At 39.9% G+C, this 20,705-nt stretch overlaps 1 protein-coding gene across 8 annotated transcripts in view; it reads right to left on the bottom strand.

The window, feature by feature from the left end:
• The window catches only part of epha8 (eph receptor A8), a 125,604-nt gene that overhangs the window by 48,939 nt on the left and 55,960 nt on the right, over positions 1-20,705 (bottom strand). For all 8 annotated transcript variants that reach the window (XM_029277109.2, XM_029277115.2, XM_029277111.2 and 5 more), the window contains exons 3-6: positions 18,222-18,275; positions 15,774-15,917; positions 15,431-15,580; positions 10,761-11,076 (exon numbers count right to left, since the gene is read on the bottom strand). In XM_029277109.2, coding sequence (XP_029132942.1) covers positions 10,761-11,076; positions 15,431-15,580; positions 15,774-15,917; positions 18,222-18,275 — 664 coding nt within the window. The remainder of the gene's footprint in view (positions 1-10,760; positions 11,077-15,430; positions 15,581-15,773; positions 15,918-18,221; positions 18,276-20,705) is intronic.

The raw sequence follows: 20,705 nt of genomic DNA, 5'->3' as shown, positions 1-20,705 counted from the left end.
CGGAGGAAATCATAGCAGCACTCCGCTGAAAGATGCAAAAAATACACAATATTCAGCACATGACAAAGAATTCCATTTTTTGTCATACTCTTAAATCAGAGCTGTCTACAGAGAGGGTCGCATGGTAGTTTGAGATGTTTAAGCAGAAGCTACATTTTTAACACGTAAATCATTTGCACTTGTATGATTTTAGTTGCAATGACTTCATTTAAACAATTTTTTTTTTTTTAAACACAGACTTTCAAACAGATTCAATCTACTCTTTAAATTTAATCTAAATTCTTTTAAATGCTTTCAAATCAACTGAAAACTTTTAAATCCTGAACAATAAAGAGATACTTAAAGAGAAAAGCAGTTCTTTTCAGTGTACTGAATCAGTAGAATCAGTTCAGTAAAGTGATTCGTTCAAAAGATTCGTTCACCGAATCGTTCAGTACTTCTCTGCAGCTCTGTCTGTGAATCAGAATTTAATAAGCTGAAACACGACCACAGCCGGTGGTGAATAATAAACCAATGAGCTGAGAATTTAGTTGGATAAAGCTACAGTTTGCAAACTGAAAGCTGCTAAAACAATCACATTTATTTTCCCCGACCGTTCTGTTCAGTACGTTCAGTACACAAATCACTCACTGACTGTTTGACTGAGAGGAAGAGAGTTCAGTGAACGAACTGAACGAGAGCTCCTACATGAATCACTGACTGACTGAGAGGAAGAGCTCCGCCTCCGAGTCAGTTCGTTTAGTGAACAAAACACTGACTGAACGTGAACGAGCGAGACTGCGAGTCACCAGCCTCAGTCTCACACACACACACACACACACACACACTGTCCTGACTGAAACACGATCGTTAGTGGATGTTAAAACAGTCAGCTGAGTGAAATTAAAGAGCTCATATTCTGCCCTTTTTCGGGTTTGTATATTTAATCTATGTACCTACTTTTGTACGTTCACAATAGATAAAGTCTGAAAAAAGTGTCTGTTTTCATGTACTGCTCCTCCTTGCTCCCTCTACGCTCTGAGTCCGTCAGCTACACTCTGTTGAGCCCACACTGTTAGACCCCACGTGGGCCAAGTCTGCTCTGATTGGTCTGCTGATCCGCTCTGTCGTTATTGGTCAGTTGCTCAGCACGGTTCTCGGAAATGTCCCGCCTTTTTTACCATATTTGGAATGCAGCCACTGGCTCTGTCCGAGGGGAGCATAAACATTAGCAACTTAGCACTACTGTGCTACCGCAGGCTACGGCATATCGAGGGCGTGCTACAGAAGTTAACGGGCGTGCAACATGAGCTGCAGGGCTTGCCACAACGAGCCAATGGGCTTAGATCAGTGATCTCACACTGACGATGACGTCGGACTGCCAACTTTTTATCGAGGAGGGCTAGAACCGAACGTTACGGACGTAGGAGAAGCCGCGTTTCTGCAGACTTTGAATTTTTGCACATAGATGTTCCTAAACTCGACTCTTACGGTCTGGAGAGAGAGACACGAGACGGGAGAGAGGAGAGCGCAACTGAAGTTGAGAAATGAACGACTCTTTTCAGTAAGTGATTCAGTTCAGTTCGTTCACCCAGATGATTCGCTCGTTTTGAACGAATCGTTCACGAACTACACATCACCATAACACATTGAATACACTTCAGCTTAAGTTTCTCTTTTTGCTTACAACTAAACATCTTAAATGATTTAACTTTATCAGCAAATTTTATAATACACTACAGATGTGAAAAACACATTAGTAGACATTTTGCCTAGTTGCAGTTTTTGCATCTTCATTTTTTTCACTTGAGTACTTCAAACGTTGTCACATGTTGTGAATCTTTTTGATTTATCAGATAATGATGAAATGCCAGTGAATAGTGAAAATAATTCCTATCACAGTTTCCAAGAAGTCAGGTGATAATAACAAATTACTTTTCCTAAGACCAACTATCAAAATGTTCCATTTTCCAATGACAAGAAAAGGTTGTTTTTTTTTTGCAGTAATGAAGACAATTTGGGTTTGGTGTATTATCCTCGGAAAAAAGTCCCTTATTTTGACTTTGTTTTTTTTAACTGTGTGAAAGGAGAGGGAGAGGATAACAGCGGTGAAATCCAGATTTAAAGAAAACTGCACGCTATGCCAGAGAAATCTACAAAACCCATAATGCAATGTGCTATGGGATACAGTGGAGTTTAAAGACTGCTGGATGGAAAGGAAAATGTCAACAGACTCAAGCATGACGAGGCAGAAATCTCAACAAGGGCTGCGATGAATCATGATCTGATCACCATGGGCGCCAATGTTCAGTTTAATGTGAGTAATAACAGCTAGGTTAACTCATTTTATCCTGGCCTGAGTTAAATGTCTCAATATATCAGCTTTAACTGTATATTTTAACTGGCTATTTGTTTAGGGAAAGCAATCAAATAATGTTTAAATCAATCAAATAATTTCTAAATCAATTGTATTGTTTAAAATCATTACTTTCAAAAGTAAGTCGTCGAGTTATGAGCGAGATAATATATAGTAAACCAGTTGTTAACATGTAAGTTGTGTTTATTGTTCAAGCCTTGTCAAAGGAGAATTTCTGTCTCTGTTGGGACAGACAATAAAGTCCATCTATATCTATCAATCTAACATGAGGGAACCCTGAAATATCTTCACGTCAGGCTCCTTCTGTACGGGTTCCTTTCCCCGATAACCACCTGCACACTATACATTATCCTATATGTATATAAGCAGGTCATTACACTGGTCTAACCCCCGATTCCACAGATGAGTGTCAGCTGTTTTCACCTGTGTGGACCTTTGGGACAAAGGGCCAATGAGAGGGCTTCACCCTGTCAGTGAAGAGCTCAGTCTCTGAAGCTTCAGCAATCTCTGGGCGAGTGTGTTTGTAGGTGCTAGCATGAGTGCGTGCGTGCGTGCGTGCTCGTCTGTAAGTGTGTGTGTGTGTGTGTGTGTGTGTGTGTGTCTGTCTTGCATACCTGCATTATATGAAAAATTATGAAAGATACCAAAAGTGAGGAGGAGTGACAGCAGAGGTAAGTGCTGACAGGCTGAGAAAGGACAAAGCTCCTGTGTGTGTGCGTGTGTGTGTGTGTGTGTGTGTGTGTGTGTGTGTGTGTGTGTGTGTGTGTGTGTGTGTGTGTGTGTGTGTGTGTGTGTGTGTGTGCGTGTGATTGTGATCAAAATACATTTATAATAGAGCAATATTAAATCCTGCATGTCGCCTGCTGCCTTCTTTCTCTGATATTTCTCTCTATATTGGTGCCACATTGACAGATAATGATCACATTATGTGCCGAGATGTCACACCTTCTTCTCTTCTGACGCCTCACCTCCTTCATTTTACTTTGTTTTATAATCTCTGTCTCTCGGTCTTTGAATTTTTGAGTCTTCTCACCTTTGCCTGTATTCATGCGATCTGATTTTTATTGTGTCCCAACCTCTTTCTTTCCTCTTAAAGCCTTCCTCCTCTTTTCTCAGACAGAGAGGAGTTTTTGCTTACATGAGAGTCAAAGAGGCTCTGAGCAATCCCACAAACCCTCAGAGACCGGAGGAGCCAATAAATGCTGTCTGCTTAAGAGGGAGAAGTGATGAATTACACCTAAACACAAACATACCCATCCAGTTATATAACACACATTATTTTAATCAGTATGACAGGAACTCCCCTCCAGTCTTAGATCAGCAGAATGTGATTATGATCTATAATAAAGTTACAAGTAAAGTCATCATCTTAGACAGATATCTGAAATAAATACCTCCACACAAAAACTAACAAAACTTCCATTGTTTCACATCTGTAAAATTTCCTGAGGCAATACAGATGTTGAAATATTGCATATCATTTTAATATTTCATACACATTAGTTGGTCTTGGTCGTTTCATGATATCAGAAAAAATGTTCTTTCTAATGTTGAGATGAAGATTTCAGCTTTTCATTCCTGTCCCTAAATGTGCCATTCAACCAGAATAAAAGAAAACAAAGATAAAGGCAATGTTCAATAGAGCATAAGATAATCCTTTCAGATTCAAATGTTATCAGACACTAGATATAGCCCGCATGTTTTCTACAGGCAGTTCTGACTGACATAACTATTACCTAAATCTCCTTATTTGCTCTTGTCAGGATTTTATCGGTACAAAGGGACAAAAATACAAATCTTGAACCCTAATAATCTCAGATGATAAACATGTGGATCTGCGAGCATGGATCTGTAAGAATTATAAAAAAAACAAAGTTGGATCAAACCTCTTCAATTAACAATAAGCTTTGCAAACTGACTTTTGTCCCAAAACTAAATGCAGCAATTCGCAAATAAGCTCCACATTGTTATGCATGATCAATAGTGTCATTAGTTTTCCCTGGTACCTTTTTTTTTACTACAGTGTGTAAAAATGTATAAGAAATGTACAACAAATTAAAGCCATACCAGTACTGACCATAGTAACACATGTTATGCTAAAAACAGTCGCTCAGTCTGTAGGGACTTGGGTTGGGAACCGGAGGGTCGCCAGCTCAAATCCTGGTGCAGACCAAAAATATGGCAGTTGTCTGGTAGCTGGAGAGGTGCCAGGTCACTTCCCGAGTACTGCCGAGGTGCCCTTGAGAAAGCCACTGAACCCCCATAAGCTCTGGCGCGCTCCCTGTGTAGCAGTGCGTAGCAGCTCCCTCTGACATCTCTGCATGTCCACAGGTCCTGTTTGCGCATGTGTGTGATTTGGGCCTATGAGAAGCTCTCAATAACAGAGTGTAAACCAGAATTTTTCTCAGGGATTAATAAAGTATTTAAAACAAAAGACAGATTAATATGGTTTCATATTCAATTTTAAATTAAAGTGGCTTGGCTTAATAAACTAGTGTACTTGATATCTGATTCTGGATAACTTTTACATGATAGGCACGTTAGAATAATAGAGTCCCACCTTTGAAAACTTCATACAGGGGTCAATGTCATTAGAGATTTGATATAGAATATATATGTGATACTGTCAGAGAGTGAAATGATGATTTTAACCTCTATTAAACAGTACTTCCAGGGGAGAACTGCTGCATGTGAAAGTGATAAGTGTATATGTTTTACATAAAAAAAAAATTAAAAAAATCCACTTGCAGTGTGAACTTAACATAGTAGAGAGATCCTGTTCAGGGCTGTCAAGTGATTCACTTTTTAAATCACTACTAATCGCTGAAATTCAATAACTAGTGTAGTAAAAAAAAAAAAAAAAAAAATGAATGCATTGCTTTCTGACCTAAATCACATCACGATTAATGTGTTAAAGCTGACAGCTCTAATTGTGTTATTTCCAAACTTGACCATTTATCACGCAAACTATCAGAGTCACAGTTCAGTTCACAGAGCAGGAGGAGGGGCTGTGGCCCATTGACTGAGCAGAGGAGTGAGCTAACCCACATGTGCGAGTACACACTACCCCCTTTCCCTTGTAAGAGTGTGTATGTGTGTGTGCGTGTGTGTCTCAGGCTTGGATAGGCCGGCTGAGCTGAGTAGATGCGACCAGACTAAGTGTGTGTGTCTCATATCAGTGTGTCCTCAATCGCTCTCACTGTATGGGGCACTTTAGCCCATTCTTCACAGGCACCAGGAGGCACGCATACAGTACACAGTCACACACTCACACAGTACTAACACACACTACACATACTACACAGACACACACACACAGTACACACACTCCACACCTGCACAACTATACACACACACACACACACACTAACACACCCACAGACTTAGTGTTTTGATATAAACTCAAGTAGACGAGGGGTCCAGTCAACCACTCCACCAGTCTTCTTCTCTCTTTTTTCCTTCGCCTTTCATTGCCTCCCTCCCTGTGACACTTTTAACGGCATGTCACGCAACCCTGCGCTCACACACACACATGCACACACACACACACATGCACACCATGTCGTGCTCTCAGCCAAAGCTCTGCACCTTTGTCAGGGGAGAACCACTTAAGCACGCTCATATACACACACATATTCACGCACATTCATGTCTTATTTTCTACTCTCTCTCTCTCTCTCTCCCCTCTCTCTCTCTCCGCACACACACAGACACACACACACACACACACACACACACACACACAAGCCTGCACCACTTAAGCCGTCTTCCTTTCACCATCTCGTGCCCTCCACTCCCTCTCTGTGTCTTGTCTGGTCTCGTGTGTGCGTGACTTTGTGCTGGCTTTGGCGAGGGTGAGTTAGCACGGCGACCCAGTTTGGTGCCAGAAGAGACAAGACGTCAGCGGAGGATATATTGAAGAGCTTTTTTTTTTTTTTCTTCTATTGCAAATCCACTTTCTACTCTGGCGTCATGATGTAATGGTAAATAAAACACGGGGTGAAAACATATCCTCCAGCTGAGGATTATTATTAAAAAAAAAAGGATTTCTATTCCAAGACATTTTTATGCTTTTATTTAAGCCTCTGTAAAGATGCAATCCCCAGAACCTCAGATAACTTTCAAATGTGTGTTACAGCTTTACACAAAAATGTCCTTAAAATCAGTTCCATAAACGTAACATGACTGCAGGTGATTTTTGCCATCCTCTTCTTTGCTTTCTTTATGGGCTCTGTTTTGCATATCTGTGCTGATGCTAATTGCCTGCAACTAATTATAGAAAGTCTGAGTGGCCCTCTGACCAGGCACACACACGCGCACGCGCTCACACACAAACACACACACACTCCACCACCCACGCATTAAATACATTTTGAAGAGAAGCTCACACTGCGTTGTACCAAGTGGATCTCTGCTGCTGCCCTCAGATTGGTTAAGACACAACAGATATTCGAGAAAGCCAGAGAGAGAGAGAGAGAGGCAGAGAGAAAGTGTGTGTGTGTGTGTGTGTGTAGGTGTGTCTGCATGTTGGGAGGAGGGAGGATGCAAGCAAACCACTGTTGCGTGTCTCGTTCGGCTCGTTTAGCTGACAAACTGCTTTTAGCGTTTAATTATCCATCGCTCTGTGATTAATAGGTTTTAATTACCGTAACCCATGGCAACCTCAAATATGCACAGGTCTCCACATGAGGTCAGCTGATCAAAACCCCGTGAAAAAAAAACAAAAAAAAGATAAAAAACAAACAGAATGTGGTGTCAAAAAACAAAAGAGGATGGAGAATCTTTTGTATGTCATCATCATCATTCATCAGGGTGAAACAAGGGAAGAAACTTCAGACACATGTGGGATTTCTCAGCATTTACATGCACTAGACGGCGGTCTTGGTCAACATCTAAAAAGCTTTTGGCCAGACCTTGAACTTATTTACTTGATCCACAGTCATGACTTCAAACAGACTTCTTGATTCACTAGAAACATTCAAATCTTTCTAAAGTCATGTGTTACTTTTAAATTGAAGAGACATCTCTGCTGATGCTCAGCTCTGAGGAATCCCTGAGATAGTTCAATAAATCGGCAACTGTGATGGTTATGCGTCTTTGTTGAGAACATTTTTCTCCACGTGGAAAAAAAGGGTCAGATTTGAAAAATTTTAATCAATTGAGTCAATTGAGGATTCAGTACTTTTTTTTCAGTACATCCTTCAGATCTATTCCTATCCAGAATAGATCCATCTTCGGTCACATTCATACCTGTTAATGTGCTTCATATTCAGTCAGTATGAAAGAAAAATGTTATTATGCTGCTTTTAACTTCTGGACCGGTAAGTGTTCACCGGGGATTTCAGCATCACCAAGATGTGCAAATATAAGGTCCTCATAGATTTAAGGCCCAATTCTGACTCTGACATTAGAAATGAATTTATAGGGGGTTCAATAATACATATTGTTGTATCATAACCTTTATTTGCTTTACTATCTTTTTTATTGCTAAATGTAGAAAGATGTTTTAAAAACCCAACCTGAGACAAAATCAGCTTCGTTTCCTCTGCATGCTTCCAGTTCAGTACAGAATCAAACACAGACATTTACTTCTGGTCTACAGAGCATTAAACGCTACAGCACCTCAGTACCTTTCTGACCTGCTCACTGATACAGCCCAATCTGATCCCTCGGATCAGCAGGTATGGCTCTGCTGAATTTACCCAAAGTCAAAACTAAATCAGGTGAAAGTGCATTTAGTCACCATTGTTCCGATCTGTGGAACAAACTGCCTGATGACTTGAGCTCTGTAGAAACTTTAAAGATCAGATATTGTCGTCCTTTTCAAAAAGTTTAAATAAGTCTCAGAGCTCCCCAAAACATGTGAAGTTTCTCGCTCAAAATCCACTCTAATCCTGTATTTTATCATGCCTATCAACTCCTCTATTTCAGCCCTGATCAGAACAGGCTGTTTCTGTGTCTATAGCTTTAAAACCAACTGAGCTGTGTCTGACCACGCCCCTCTTTGGAAGGGGATGTGGCTTGGGCTTCCTCACTCCATGCCCAAATGCAGGCAGACTTAGTGGGCAGAACAAACTCCTCGCTGTGGGTGTGTCACCCACCTGGGGGAGGGGTTACTGCCCTTTGTGATGTCATGAAGGGAAAATCTCCAAACGGCCTGTTTGAGCACACATTTTCTGAAAAGTGGAACAGGAAAAAGACGGAGAGGATGGAGTTTTATCATAATTGGGGGGGGGGGGGGGTTGTAGAAAGACCAGGGACACAGGTTAGTCTTTGAAAAACTTTATGAAGTGTATTATATGTGACCTTTAAGTTCCCTTAAGAACGGTCTTAAAACATCACTTTTCTCTTGTGCCTTAGTTTGTATTGTGTTTGGGTTTTGTCTCCTGTAAAGGACGTTGAGTTTACATTTGTATGAAATGTGCTATACAAATAAAATTGTATTGCATTTTTGAAGACTTTTAAATTTAAGAGTGCACACTTATGTGTGTATAAATGTCAGCACATAAAAAATGAAGCTCATTATACTATGAATTAAGTATAAACCACTTCCTCATAACGTCTTGTTCAACAACATGGTTTATGACATTGACAGAGACAGACAGTCGCCCTGCTAAAGACCCTTAGTGTTAACAACTTAATGAGGTGACGAGACACATTGTAACTGTTAAGCTGATAAAGAATATGATGATCCGGGTTTTAATATGCAATCAGACCAAGTTGGACTGAGGCCTGCTCCAGTCTGGTCGACTTGCTGCAGAGAGCTGAGAGATGACTCATACAGTCTGTGGGGTTTGGGGCATTTTCTGTCTCTTTCAATAGTGGACTGAAGAAAGATGACCGGGGGTGTGAGGGGAGGAGGGATGGCTATTAATTCAATTGTGTTAAACAAATAAGTCTCTGCCTGTAATAATCATTAACAATATTCAAATGTGTGATCAGGACGGTTTGAATCATGAAGAGGATGTCTAGTCGTAAAACTGCTGTTTCCAACAAAGACTCAGTGAAGCTCTCTTATCTCAGATAACTTTCCAGTCTTTGGTTTTGTTTCATTTCATGTTTTCATTACTCTTGTGTGCATACTTCATCTCCCCTGGCATGTATTTAATTCTTATTTCTTTAAAAAAAAAACCTGAGGACAGCCTGGCTGAAGTTAACCTCACTCTCTTAAGGTTCACTAACTTCCAGCGTTCTCTGGAGATATGACAGTTTGTGTTACCCTCATCTCTGAATCCACCATTTCATCTTCATTTAGTCGTTTCCCTTGCAGCAGAGATTAGCAAGGCCAGCTGTGCTTACCAAATGTCTGATTTTATTTTGGTTGAGGAAGACTGGAGAATTCATTCTCAGCTAAAGTAAGGCCCATGTGAAATCACACACGGGGATACCATTTCTACGCAGTGTCTGAGAACAAAGGCGTGATGATGGCAGAACTTCATTACGGCTCTCTTACAGATTCACTATCTGTGAAGGGCAAATGATATTTAACCTGAAATGGATTCACTTAGTATGTTGAACAGCTTTATTTTAGAAAATAATTTAAAATCAAAGAATTTACTTTAACGAAGTTCCGTTGTTACGGCCCTGGTGTCAGCATGATTTGACTTCTGGGAGTGCATGCTCAGCATCCCAGCTTTGAAAAAGGCTTCCACATGAAGAGTGGCGTTCTGAGTGGCAGCTTGACTTCTCTCCTTGGATTCCAAATAATTGCTTTTTTTCTGATTTTGAAATTAGTAAACTTTGCTTGGAGATTTAGAGTTTGATTTTTGGTTTTAGTCAACTGTGGTTCTGGGTAAATCTGTAGTTTGAAGCAGTAGGGCTGATCTTCTTTTACACACATTTATCTCCTGTGTTTGGTTAAAGGTCACTTATTATCCTCCTTTTCAACCAGTTTCAATAATTCTTATAATAAAAACATGTCAGTGAAGTTTTTGCCAAAAATCCACTCCTGCCTTTAAACCCCTCTATTTCAGCCCTGCACAGATAAGGCCGTTTTTAAGTGAGCTGTTATCGCCTTTGCTGGTTAAGTAAGGGAGTTAGGTTTAGTTATTGTTATTTGGTTTAATTTGTTTTTATCCCGGGAAGGTCGTATTATAATAAGGAATAGTTATGAGCTCATTTAGCTTAACTTGTTGGTATTGCTCTTTTTATTTGCAATTAATAATTTTTAGCAGCATTTGGTCTGAAGACCGGAGAGGGAACAATTCTCTTTCTTAATTTGTTGCACCCTAGACGGGTACGTAAAACCTGCAAAAGCTTGAACTTGAGTATGATATTGTGGTTCTTTGGTTCTAACCAGCAACCACACGTGCAGAAAAAAACCCACCAAACTGGATAACAAAACGGAGCTCATTAAAACAGCACCACACAACTAAGGCAAGAAAAGTAACCTGAGTGAACTTACCCACGCAAGAGTCCCTGTGTTCCTCAAATCCTGCAGAACAAACACACCTCCCGATGGGCACCAGCCACTCCCCCTCAGCGCTGCAGTACATCTTGGGTGTGTCCCTCTCCTCTGCGTGATCCACACACTGTCCCCTCACCTCCACCAGAGAGGACGAGTCTGCTCCTGTCACCACATCAGTGAACACGGCCAGGTTTCGGCTCACACCCACACAGCGTTTGTAGTACACCCGCACAGAGGTGAGGGCGATGCAGGCTCCGATGTCCTGGAAGGCCAGGTAGAAGCCTCGCCTGCTCAGAGGGCCGACACCTCGCACCTGAAAGGAGAAGAGGAGGTTTGATATTCCCATCACAGATACTTCAGTGAATGTCGGGCTGCTTTTGAAAATGACAACAATTGCAGAGTAGGCTGCGTCATTAATAAAAGTGTACTTTTTAGATTTTTCCTTACTTTCAGGGTTTTTTTGTGAGCATGTTTCGTTCGTTTACATTCAAATGTTCAGTTTTCAAAGTGCTTTGAGTAGTCAGAAGACTAAAAAAGCGCTTTAAAAGCTCAAGTCCATTTACCATTTACCATAAGGGCAGTTGTTGTATCACTGAATGCAGTGCTCTCTTTGCAACATGATACACCTACACATCCACACACTGATAGCAGAGGTTGCTATGTAAAGTGTCCATCAGAGAGCAGAGGGAGCAACTTGGGGTTAAGTGTCTTGCTCAGGGACACACCGGACATGAGGCTGCAGGAGCTGGGAATTGAACCTCAGACCTTCCGGTTGAGAGATGATTGACCACTGACCACTGACCAGTGAGCCACAGCCGCCCCTAAAAAAAAACATAAATGCACTTGTGCATTTATTTTGATAGTTACTGTACAGTGTTTCCCCTCGGTTTACAGCGTTGGGGGGGTGGGGACAAGCCGACATGCCGACACAGCGACACAAACACTTGAAGGAATCTTGGTGTTCATGTGTTACTTTTAATGACAGCTGTCCTTTTCTATCGGAAAGGTATCCTTAAATAACTTCTTTCCCTGATTACCGACTCTATACATCCTATCTCTACAATAAAGACACAAAAAGCCCAACAATAAATCTTAAAAAAAAAAAAAAACATACATTACAAACAACACTATAACATCCTGCAAACACACTGAACATCTGTGCCTTTGATTTGACTTACTGGACAACTTACGAGAGTTTTCAAAGTTGTCTTTTTGAAAAACTCTCCAGTTCTCTAACTAGTTCATACTAAAAGCTCAAAGTGTGGTTATTGCAACAACTCGTGAACAAAGCAGGATGAACAGTGTGAACACAGCCTTAATGTAATCTCTTAACTGGTGTCTGCTGTTGTGCTCTGGCAGCAGTCATTAATCAACTGCTCCGCTTTCAACAACAACCCGGGAAACTTTAATATGCCTGTTTTTCATAAAATATCATCATATCACAGCTGAGTATCTTGTTAACACCCAGGAGCTGATTCAAAACACGATTTCACAAGTTTGTTTTGGAAACACAAGAACATCTAAGGACCTTGTTTTAACAGAAAACTTTGACTCTACCAATGGAGCCACAGCTGGACTAAAGGCCTGTCTAAAAGAGGTATTGGATATAGGTATTGGAGGAACTATAGTCGTATCAGTACACCAGTATCAGCGACCCCAGTAGCTCTATTTTAATGGCTGGTTTTGAAGTGAAACGTTAAATGAGTCTGTGGTTGAGTTAGTGTTCACACCGACATCATGGAAATATAACATTTCACCATTGACAAGAAATGTGCTGATCTTTGGTGAGTGTTTCCTGAATGTTTGAATACTGATTCTCACTCTTCACACGCTTGATTTTGTATTCATTCAAGATGTGAAAAACAAGCCGTATGCTGATGTACAGATTGCAAACATCTAGTTTGTTTTCCGGCCTTTAAAGGAGCCGTCTCTGCATGCTGAAACATCATCGCTGCTGCTCGATTAGTAGATTTGTTTACAGACTGACTCAACGGATTGAATGGATTTTGCAGAGTCAAACTAACTCATAAAGCTCCTGATGAACGCTGTGTGCTAATTAGACAGTTAATTATGAATCGTGAGCTTACATGGGCCATTCTTTTTGGGTTAGAATGGGGACTGTTTTGTTGCTATTTAATGTAAATGCCAGAAATTAAACATGTTGTATAGTCTCAATCAACAGTTACTATTCGACTCGCCTCAGGCATTTTCTCCACCCTGCACTGTGTGATAACAGTTTGTGTTATATGCACACATTGTATGGTTTCAGCTATGTTGAATGCATTTTTTTTTTTGTGATTCACTGTTCTTAAAGTGGCAATACTTGTTGGATGGAAAACATAACAAGAATAGGCTGCCACCAGGGTTCTCCAAGTTATATTGAAGACCATCTTAATACTGTTTAGAGTTTATTTAAAGGCCAACTGTATGGCCAAACTGGAAACAGTATAACAAATATAAATGGAAATGAGGAACACAAAGACAAGGAAAACCGACCTGAAACAGTTCTTAAAGAGGACTGTTCTGTTGGTTTTGCTTGTTTTCTTGTGTTGTTTGTGTCTCTTTTATTTAGTGTTTTTGTGTTTTAAAGGCCCATCTAGGGACGGTCATTGCAAATTAGGCTTTAAATGCTGTAGTGTTGGTTTACTTGCTCCATGCTTGTCCTGATACAAATAAACATGAAACTATAATAAAAGTGCACATCAGAATAAAAAGAATGGATAACAAGAAGGTTACATCATAAGGAGTATATTTAGAAACTGGCTGCAGAACAATGCACAAAGTACAGACCTAAAAAAGTAACTCAGCTCCCCCGACAAGATCAAACTGGTGGAAGAGCATCATTAGCAGAAGTGGCTGGTAGACCAGTTTCAGTGTTTCCCCTAGGTTTACAGCGTTGGGTGGGGGGACATGCCGACACGCCGACACAAGCACTTGAAGGAATCTTGGTGTTCATGCGTTACTTTTAATGACAGCTGTCCTTTTCCATCGGAAAGGTATCCTTAAATGACTTCTTCCCCTGATTTCCGACTCTATCCACTATCCTATCCCTACAATAAAGCCACAAAAAGCCCAACAATAAATCTTTAAGTTAAGAAGTTTTAATTCAATACTTTTCAAAGCGTTGTATTTCAGCCCTGTATGTATTAGTATTAACTCCCGCTCTCTGTAACAGTTCAGTGTAGCACACATGAAAATCTCAGCTCACAGGAACTGTTTCATGTCTGGCTCTGAATCATTTTATAAGAAATATCATCTCTTGGTGCAGTACAGAGGGAAAATAACAGAGTTTGCGTAAATGGACATCTGCTGGAAGTAAATTACAGAACCTTTTCCAAAAATGTAGCTTTATTTAGCTGCTTTGGAATATTTGTGTGTTCACACTCAATGGGCTTCAGGACTGGAGCCATCGAATGGGGAGGAGAAACTGTAAGTATTGAGAGACAGAGAACATCCTCGTTTAAGTTCTTCTCCTGGGAGCTCTAAACTGATTAAAAAAAACAAAAAACATTTATCCTTAAAAAAAAGCCTCGATGAGATTATAACTCAACAAAACTTCCTACTTCCAACACATTCTGTGTGGTTGCCTTGTTTAAAAGTGAAAGTATACAATGTATCTGCTCATTCAACCCAAACAGACTTTCATACTTTAACTAATTGTTCAACAGTTGAACTTAAAACATAAATAACTCCAAAGCAGCTTAGTTAAAGATGTAATATGTCAAATTTATGCAGTAAAACATTTAAAAACATTTAAAATGGACTTAACCTACATTATATATTTTGTTGTTGAGAACTTAAGACTACCATAAATATTTCCAACAGTTATCAAAGCCAGAGAAATCCATAACAGACACGACATGTTTATCGTTGCCATGGAAACACTGGATGTAACATCAAAGACCGCTGCATAAGGAAGCGGGAGCTGCTACTGAAAGCTGCCGTACTGTTTCTGTATGTGCTGTTGTGACACAGACTTCATTTAAATGATACTCGGCTACATCGTCAGTAAACATGTTCTCTTCCTCAGGCGTGTTTCGCACATTCGTCTGGACTGAGGTCAACTCGGAGTTCGTTTTCATCGACTGGAGGTCGAGTAGTCGAGAGAATCTTTCCCAGCCTCAACGTCATCTCTTGTTCTTATTTTGATTGAGCGCCAGAATTTACATGCTTTGGGTTTAAGAACCTTTTGTAGCATTGTTTAAAGTTTAACATTTGGCACTTCAGTACAAACAAAATTAAAAAAAAGACTGGGTTGAAAGTTTAATGGTGAAGCAATTTAAGATGGTGTAATTGAATTACACCATATCTTCATATTTGCAGCTATGTAATCAATAAAAGAGAAGCTCCACTAGTTAGTTTCTGATTTGAACCTGTTATCAATATCAAACTCTTTTCTGAACTGAGCCTGGCTGTTTGTTGTCTTCTACAGATCTGCAGAAGTGAGCACAATAAGCCTGTGAGTGACGAGGCAGGAAGAGGCTCTCAGGGGCTCTGCGGGGCTGGGGATGTTTCCAACTTGTCTTGAACTCCTGTGGAGGAGTACGTGCTTAGAATTGGAACGGACTCACAATCCAAAGTGAAATATTTCTTCAAAGTGTCTGGACTGCCATTTACCTTATTATATTAATCAGATGTCATTCCCTCGTTCAGCGTTTTCATTTTACCTCAGTGTTCAGTTTAAGCCGTCGGACTCCCAGGTCCACCCCGGTGAAGCTCTCATCAGCAGCGATGGTGTCAATCTTAATGAACTGGTTCTCCCGTATGGATGAGCCCACCGCTCTGTCAGACTCGTAGTAGTACATGTTGAAGGTTTCCTAAAGAACAGATAGGTTGTGTTATTTACCCTGTATGTGTGTTCATTGTGTTTCAACATGTATATACAGACTAATACACAACAGAAGTTACTTAATGTGATTTAAGAACTCTGTTTTACAGCGTGAACGTCTTCCACACATGTATATTCCTCTGCTGGCTTCCCCACCCTCTCCTCTGTGTTTGGCTGGTTACCTTGCAGGTGCCCAGTACTCCAGGCATACTGTTGCAGTCCCTCAGGGTGAACTTGACCTCGATGTAGATCCTCCTCGCTCCCTCTCGAGGGATCCAGACCGTCCTCAGCCAGTTGTTCTGGCTGGGGCTCATCACATTACAGACCTGGTTCAGAGTAAGTGTTATCATCAGCGACTGTAGCAGCAACGTACATCATCCATCAGCAACTATTACAGCGTGTTAAAGAAGCTGTGTGGCTTTCAGCAGTCAGTAGTAGCTCTTCACAACGACTTATTTGTATTCAGAAGAAAAAGCATAGGCTGACATAAAGATGAACCTGAACTCAGAGGGGTGGAAATGTGTTGCTCAAAAATCCTTCAGTGTTTCCTGGTGTGTGCCATTTATCAATTTACCAAATTGTCCCAGCATCACTAAAAGTTAAAAGCAGTGTAAGTGGAGATACTGTCTGCTGACTTCATTTAATTAACATGAATATCTCTATCTCTGTCCTTATCTCTACGTAACTTCCTATCTGATGGTAGAATTCTCCACACATCATCTGTTAACACTGGTTGAAGTTACATTCACCGAAGTTACATGCGGTAAACTGATGTAATGTCTGTATTTTAGAGATTTGCTGTTTTTCAGATTGTGACTGGGGTTTATATCCTACAATTAAATACGAGCACTTTTGTGTCTTTATTTTATGGGCTTTTATAGGTCAGCGGATTTAAGTGTGACTCAGCATTTTAATGTTTCATTCTAGATAAAAAGTCACACTTTAATGAGTTTGTTCTCTCACCAGATTTGTTGGAGAAAACTTCATAATGCCATTTAAATCTTCAGATTGTTGAATAAAAGTAAGAGTATCCAATTCCCAATTATTTCCATGATTCATTTTTGTGGTGGTTTATCCATTAATGACTGTTTGGTCTACAAAGTCAAAAATGGTAAATTGTCAATCACAGGAGAAACATTCAGCATTGGAAAAGCTTTTTAAGCATGTGGTTTTCTAGCTTACAACCATTCATCAGATCTAAGAGCAGAGCAGTCTCAACCATGAATTGGACACATGATAAATCTTCTCTTAGTTTGGAAATGTTTGTAAAAGTTAAACGTTAAAGCTCTCTTAGATAAACTTTGTAATAACTGTTCAAATTTCCTGTGATAAATATGATTTATAAGTCAGCGTTCTTTAGAGGTTGCCCGATATAATAACACAGTCCATGCACGGCCTGGGTGGACTGAATCTCTTTCTAGGATAAATACAGTCTTCTGAGTCTAAGTCTATAACGGAGGTCCAGAAAGTGGAAGTGCAGCTGAAAGTCTTTGCATTTAAAGTTAATTTTGGTATCACTGATGAACTTTTAAAAACCATTCAGAAACGCCTTTCTCCTTCTTTTTAAACTGTCTTTCTTTGATTTGACTGACATGAATGATTTTCTTTAAATGCTGAACATGGATGGAGGGATGGATCAACACAGTTGGACCTCATGGACCAAAGAACAAAATACGCCTCTCATGTTTCTGTAATGTTGTTTCTATTGTCTTAGCAACTATTTCTCTAGAGACAAAGTCTGTCTTATAAATAATAGTATAGATATTCTAAATATGATCACATTTGGGATGGGGTGTTTTACGAGTGGGCTACACATGAGTGCTGTCACAGTTCTGCTTAACTCCCTGCTTTCCTCCCTCTTTCATTAATCAATGAGGGATGATTCTCTGTGAGTGTATTTTAGCTTTTTTAAATCTCTACCTTTACTGTTTGTTCTGAGGAAGACGCTTACGTGTTTTGTGCGCTCCAGTACTTTCTCTGGATCCTGTCTGAAAGAAGAAGTCCACTGAATTCTATTTTGACTGATTCATTATTTTTCCTTTATTGTAAAGCACTTTTAACTGTGTAGATAGAAGAGTAGGTTAAAGTGGAGTACTGTTTTGTCAGGTCCATGATTCATTGTTTATGTGCCCAAACAAACTGAGAAAGATGGTCTTAACATAATGTTATCCCAGACAAGAGCAAATCCAAAGAAAGAATCATCAGACAGAGACCAAATGCACATGTAACCTTTGAGTCAGCATGAGATCAGGTTTTTTAATTAACGTTAACGTGAACCAGGCTGCAGAAAACAGGTTTCACACTGTTTCCTTAAGAACGAGAAAGACATCTGAAACAAACTCTTATTGCCATACAGTTGGTACCACAACAGATAAATACATTAAGTTGCTGAGGTTGTTGGATTACAGCTTTTTCATTATTTAATGAAAATTCTCAGGATATGATTTTTTTTACAAATACAATATAAACTTCTATTACTTTAACCCAATTCATGTTTTGAAAAAACATTTAAATACATTGGGGAAATAACCCACCCAGCAGTGACCAAATGTATTTATTTATACATTATCATATAGGAGTTAATTTAAATAAAACATCCACCCGCTCCACACACTGAAAACACTACATACCTGGTACGTGTGGATAGGACTGAAGTACTCATCCATCTCATTAATGGCATCCCACTGTGCGGAGAGACAAAGAGAAAAAAAATGTTCCCGGGGTCAGTCACACGTTCACACGGTTTCAGATTCATAAGCAGCAAATCATTCAGCTTCTGTCTATATTTCCCTCATGATGGTCCGTGCCTTCGTGGCTCCCTAACCGCATCGGAGGATTATTAGCTTTGACTTCAAATGAAACATGTGACGATTCCTGTCACACATGCAGCAGTCATGTTAGTGTGGACGGTATGAGATGTGCTATATATGGATCTCTCTGAAGATATAGTGTGATTTAAGTTTCCAGATGATTGGTGGTGATTTCAAACCTCGTTGTCTTTATCGCTCGGTTGGAGTTTGACTGTCAAAAGCAAGCAGAAGAAAGTTTGTTTTGGCATGAGGCCCTACACTTTGTGATTCTGTGTCAAAGCATTATTTTATATTCTCCATAATTACTGTTAAACTGGGATTCATTCTGGTTTTAAAAATGCTGATAGCTCCCCCCCCCTGGAGTCCTGATGAGAATTGGCTTCCATGTGCTCTACATTTTAGCATGTTGGAATTCAATTAGTGTAATTCCAACAGGGCACATTTCCCCCTTAATGAGATGCCCCTCATGTATGTGATTGGACTTACACTGTTTACTGAAGGCCGTCAGCAGCCAATAATAGAATCACAACAGGGACCACTAAGTAAATTGTGTTAGCATTTCTAACTGCGTTGATGTGCATTACACCTCCCTGCCTGCACCAAGTTTGTCTGTACATCTACCGAACTTAATTAAAAGCAGCAGTCTGATCTGCTCCTCTGAGTGTACTGTGAGATATGAAAAAAAACAAAAAAAAAACTGTACTGTATGGACAGATCAGGAGCTCAGAAAATGCTTAGATTTCATGTAGTAGGATGCACTGGAAGATTTCTGTTAAAACTCTGATTTATTCCATCAAATCAGTTTGCAGGTAGAGGCATAGTTTTCACAGTGTATGACAAGGTGGGTGGGTGGATGCACAACAATACAACATAAAGATCTGTACAGAGTAATGATACAGGGTTTGCAGAGACATTAAATTGGGAGATAATTTAGTGTCTTTGCAGTCATTTTACATTTCTTTAGTAATTTTAAACTTCCCATTAAAAATGTGTTTCATGTCCTTCATCCTTATCACATGAATAATCACTCCCTTAATTAGCCATGTGCCGCGTTACATAACCTCAGCACTGAGCAGGAAGAAGTGTAGTCAGAACAAAGGAAGTAGGTCCATCATATGTATGTAGACTATGTTAGTCAAAATAAATGTAGACATGCCCATCCTGATAAGTCAGGGTCTAGTTTCCACCCTCTAGTACACAATGCTGGTGCAGAAAAAGTCACTGAACACATACCGACTCATCTGAACTGTTTTCAGAAACACAAAGCATAATGAGGAGAGAGTCCCAAAAACAGGGTCTGAAACTGAATCGAAATGAATTCTTATAATCCAGTTGAAGTGTGGTACTATCTGCACAGACTCTGGCGTCTGTCTTTTTTTACTGGAAGGTTTTTTTGCCAATTTGTGAATTTGAACGGCTGTTCATCTGTGTTTGTGTTTCTGAGTATGCGCCTCAGTAGATGTATGTCTGACTGGACACAGACACATAAAAGCATATGTATATAAAGAGCGCTGCACACAAACAAATCTAACTCCGTCTGCCGAGCTGTAGGTCTTTCTTTTACCTCCTTATTTACACCACTGCTGCTCTCTCTCTCTCTTGCTTCTGGTAGCTTTAGGATCAAGGAACCAGCCTACTCACCAGAGACATCTACAGGCGGAGGGATCGTTGTAATTACAAGAATTTAAGAAGAATAAAAATATATTTTTATTTCATTTAATGTACCGAACGGGGGACGGGGGGAACAATGTAGCACAGTGAAAACGAATACCATGATACTTTGCTGGATTGATTGTTTTTGCACGACCCTCACATTCACACAGGTGTGCAGTACATTTAAAGAAACTCACCAGAGCTCAGACATTATTATAACTGCAGGGATTTGATGACATTCAGAGAGCATCTTTCTATTTTTTCTACTTTTTAGTAATAAATAACTTAAACACCCCTTTGAGAAAGTCATTGTGCCATTTGGGTTTGGATTTTATAATTGTTGAGGGGGGGGGGCTAAGTCAGCATTTAACCAAAGCTCCCAAAATGACTAATACTGTCCCTGTGTGTCATAAGATATCAGGCCAATAAATGAACGTTTACTCATTTCCTGGAAAAAAAAACAATACTAAAAATACCATCTCAGCGGAAATAAACAAATCCTGTGACTCACTCAGTATCAAACTGTATGCCTTTCTACTCCTCATCCAAGAGAAGATAAATTCTCCTGGCCTCTCTCCTTCAGAGGAGCCATAGTGAGGATTTACAGGTGAGTTTTTAAAATAAATATTCATAAGATTCAAACCTGGGGCT

This window comes from Labrus bergylta, chromosome 5 (assembly GCF_963930695.1).
Source record: "Labrus bergylta chromosome 5, fLabBer1.1, whole genome shotgun sequence".
Classification (NCBI taxonomy): domain Eukaryota; kingdom Metazoa; phylum Chordata; class Actinopteri; order Labriformes; family Labridae; genus Labrus; species Labrus bergylta.
The sequence above is the reverse complement of the archived record's forward strand: the minus strand, read 5'-3'. Positions and strand labels throughout refer to the sequence as shown.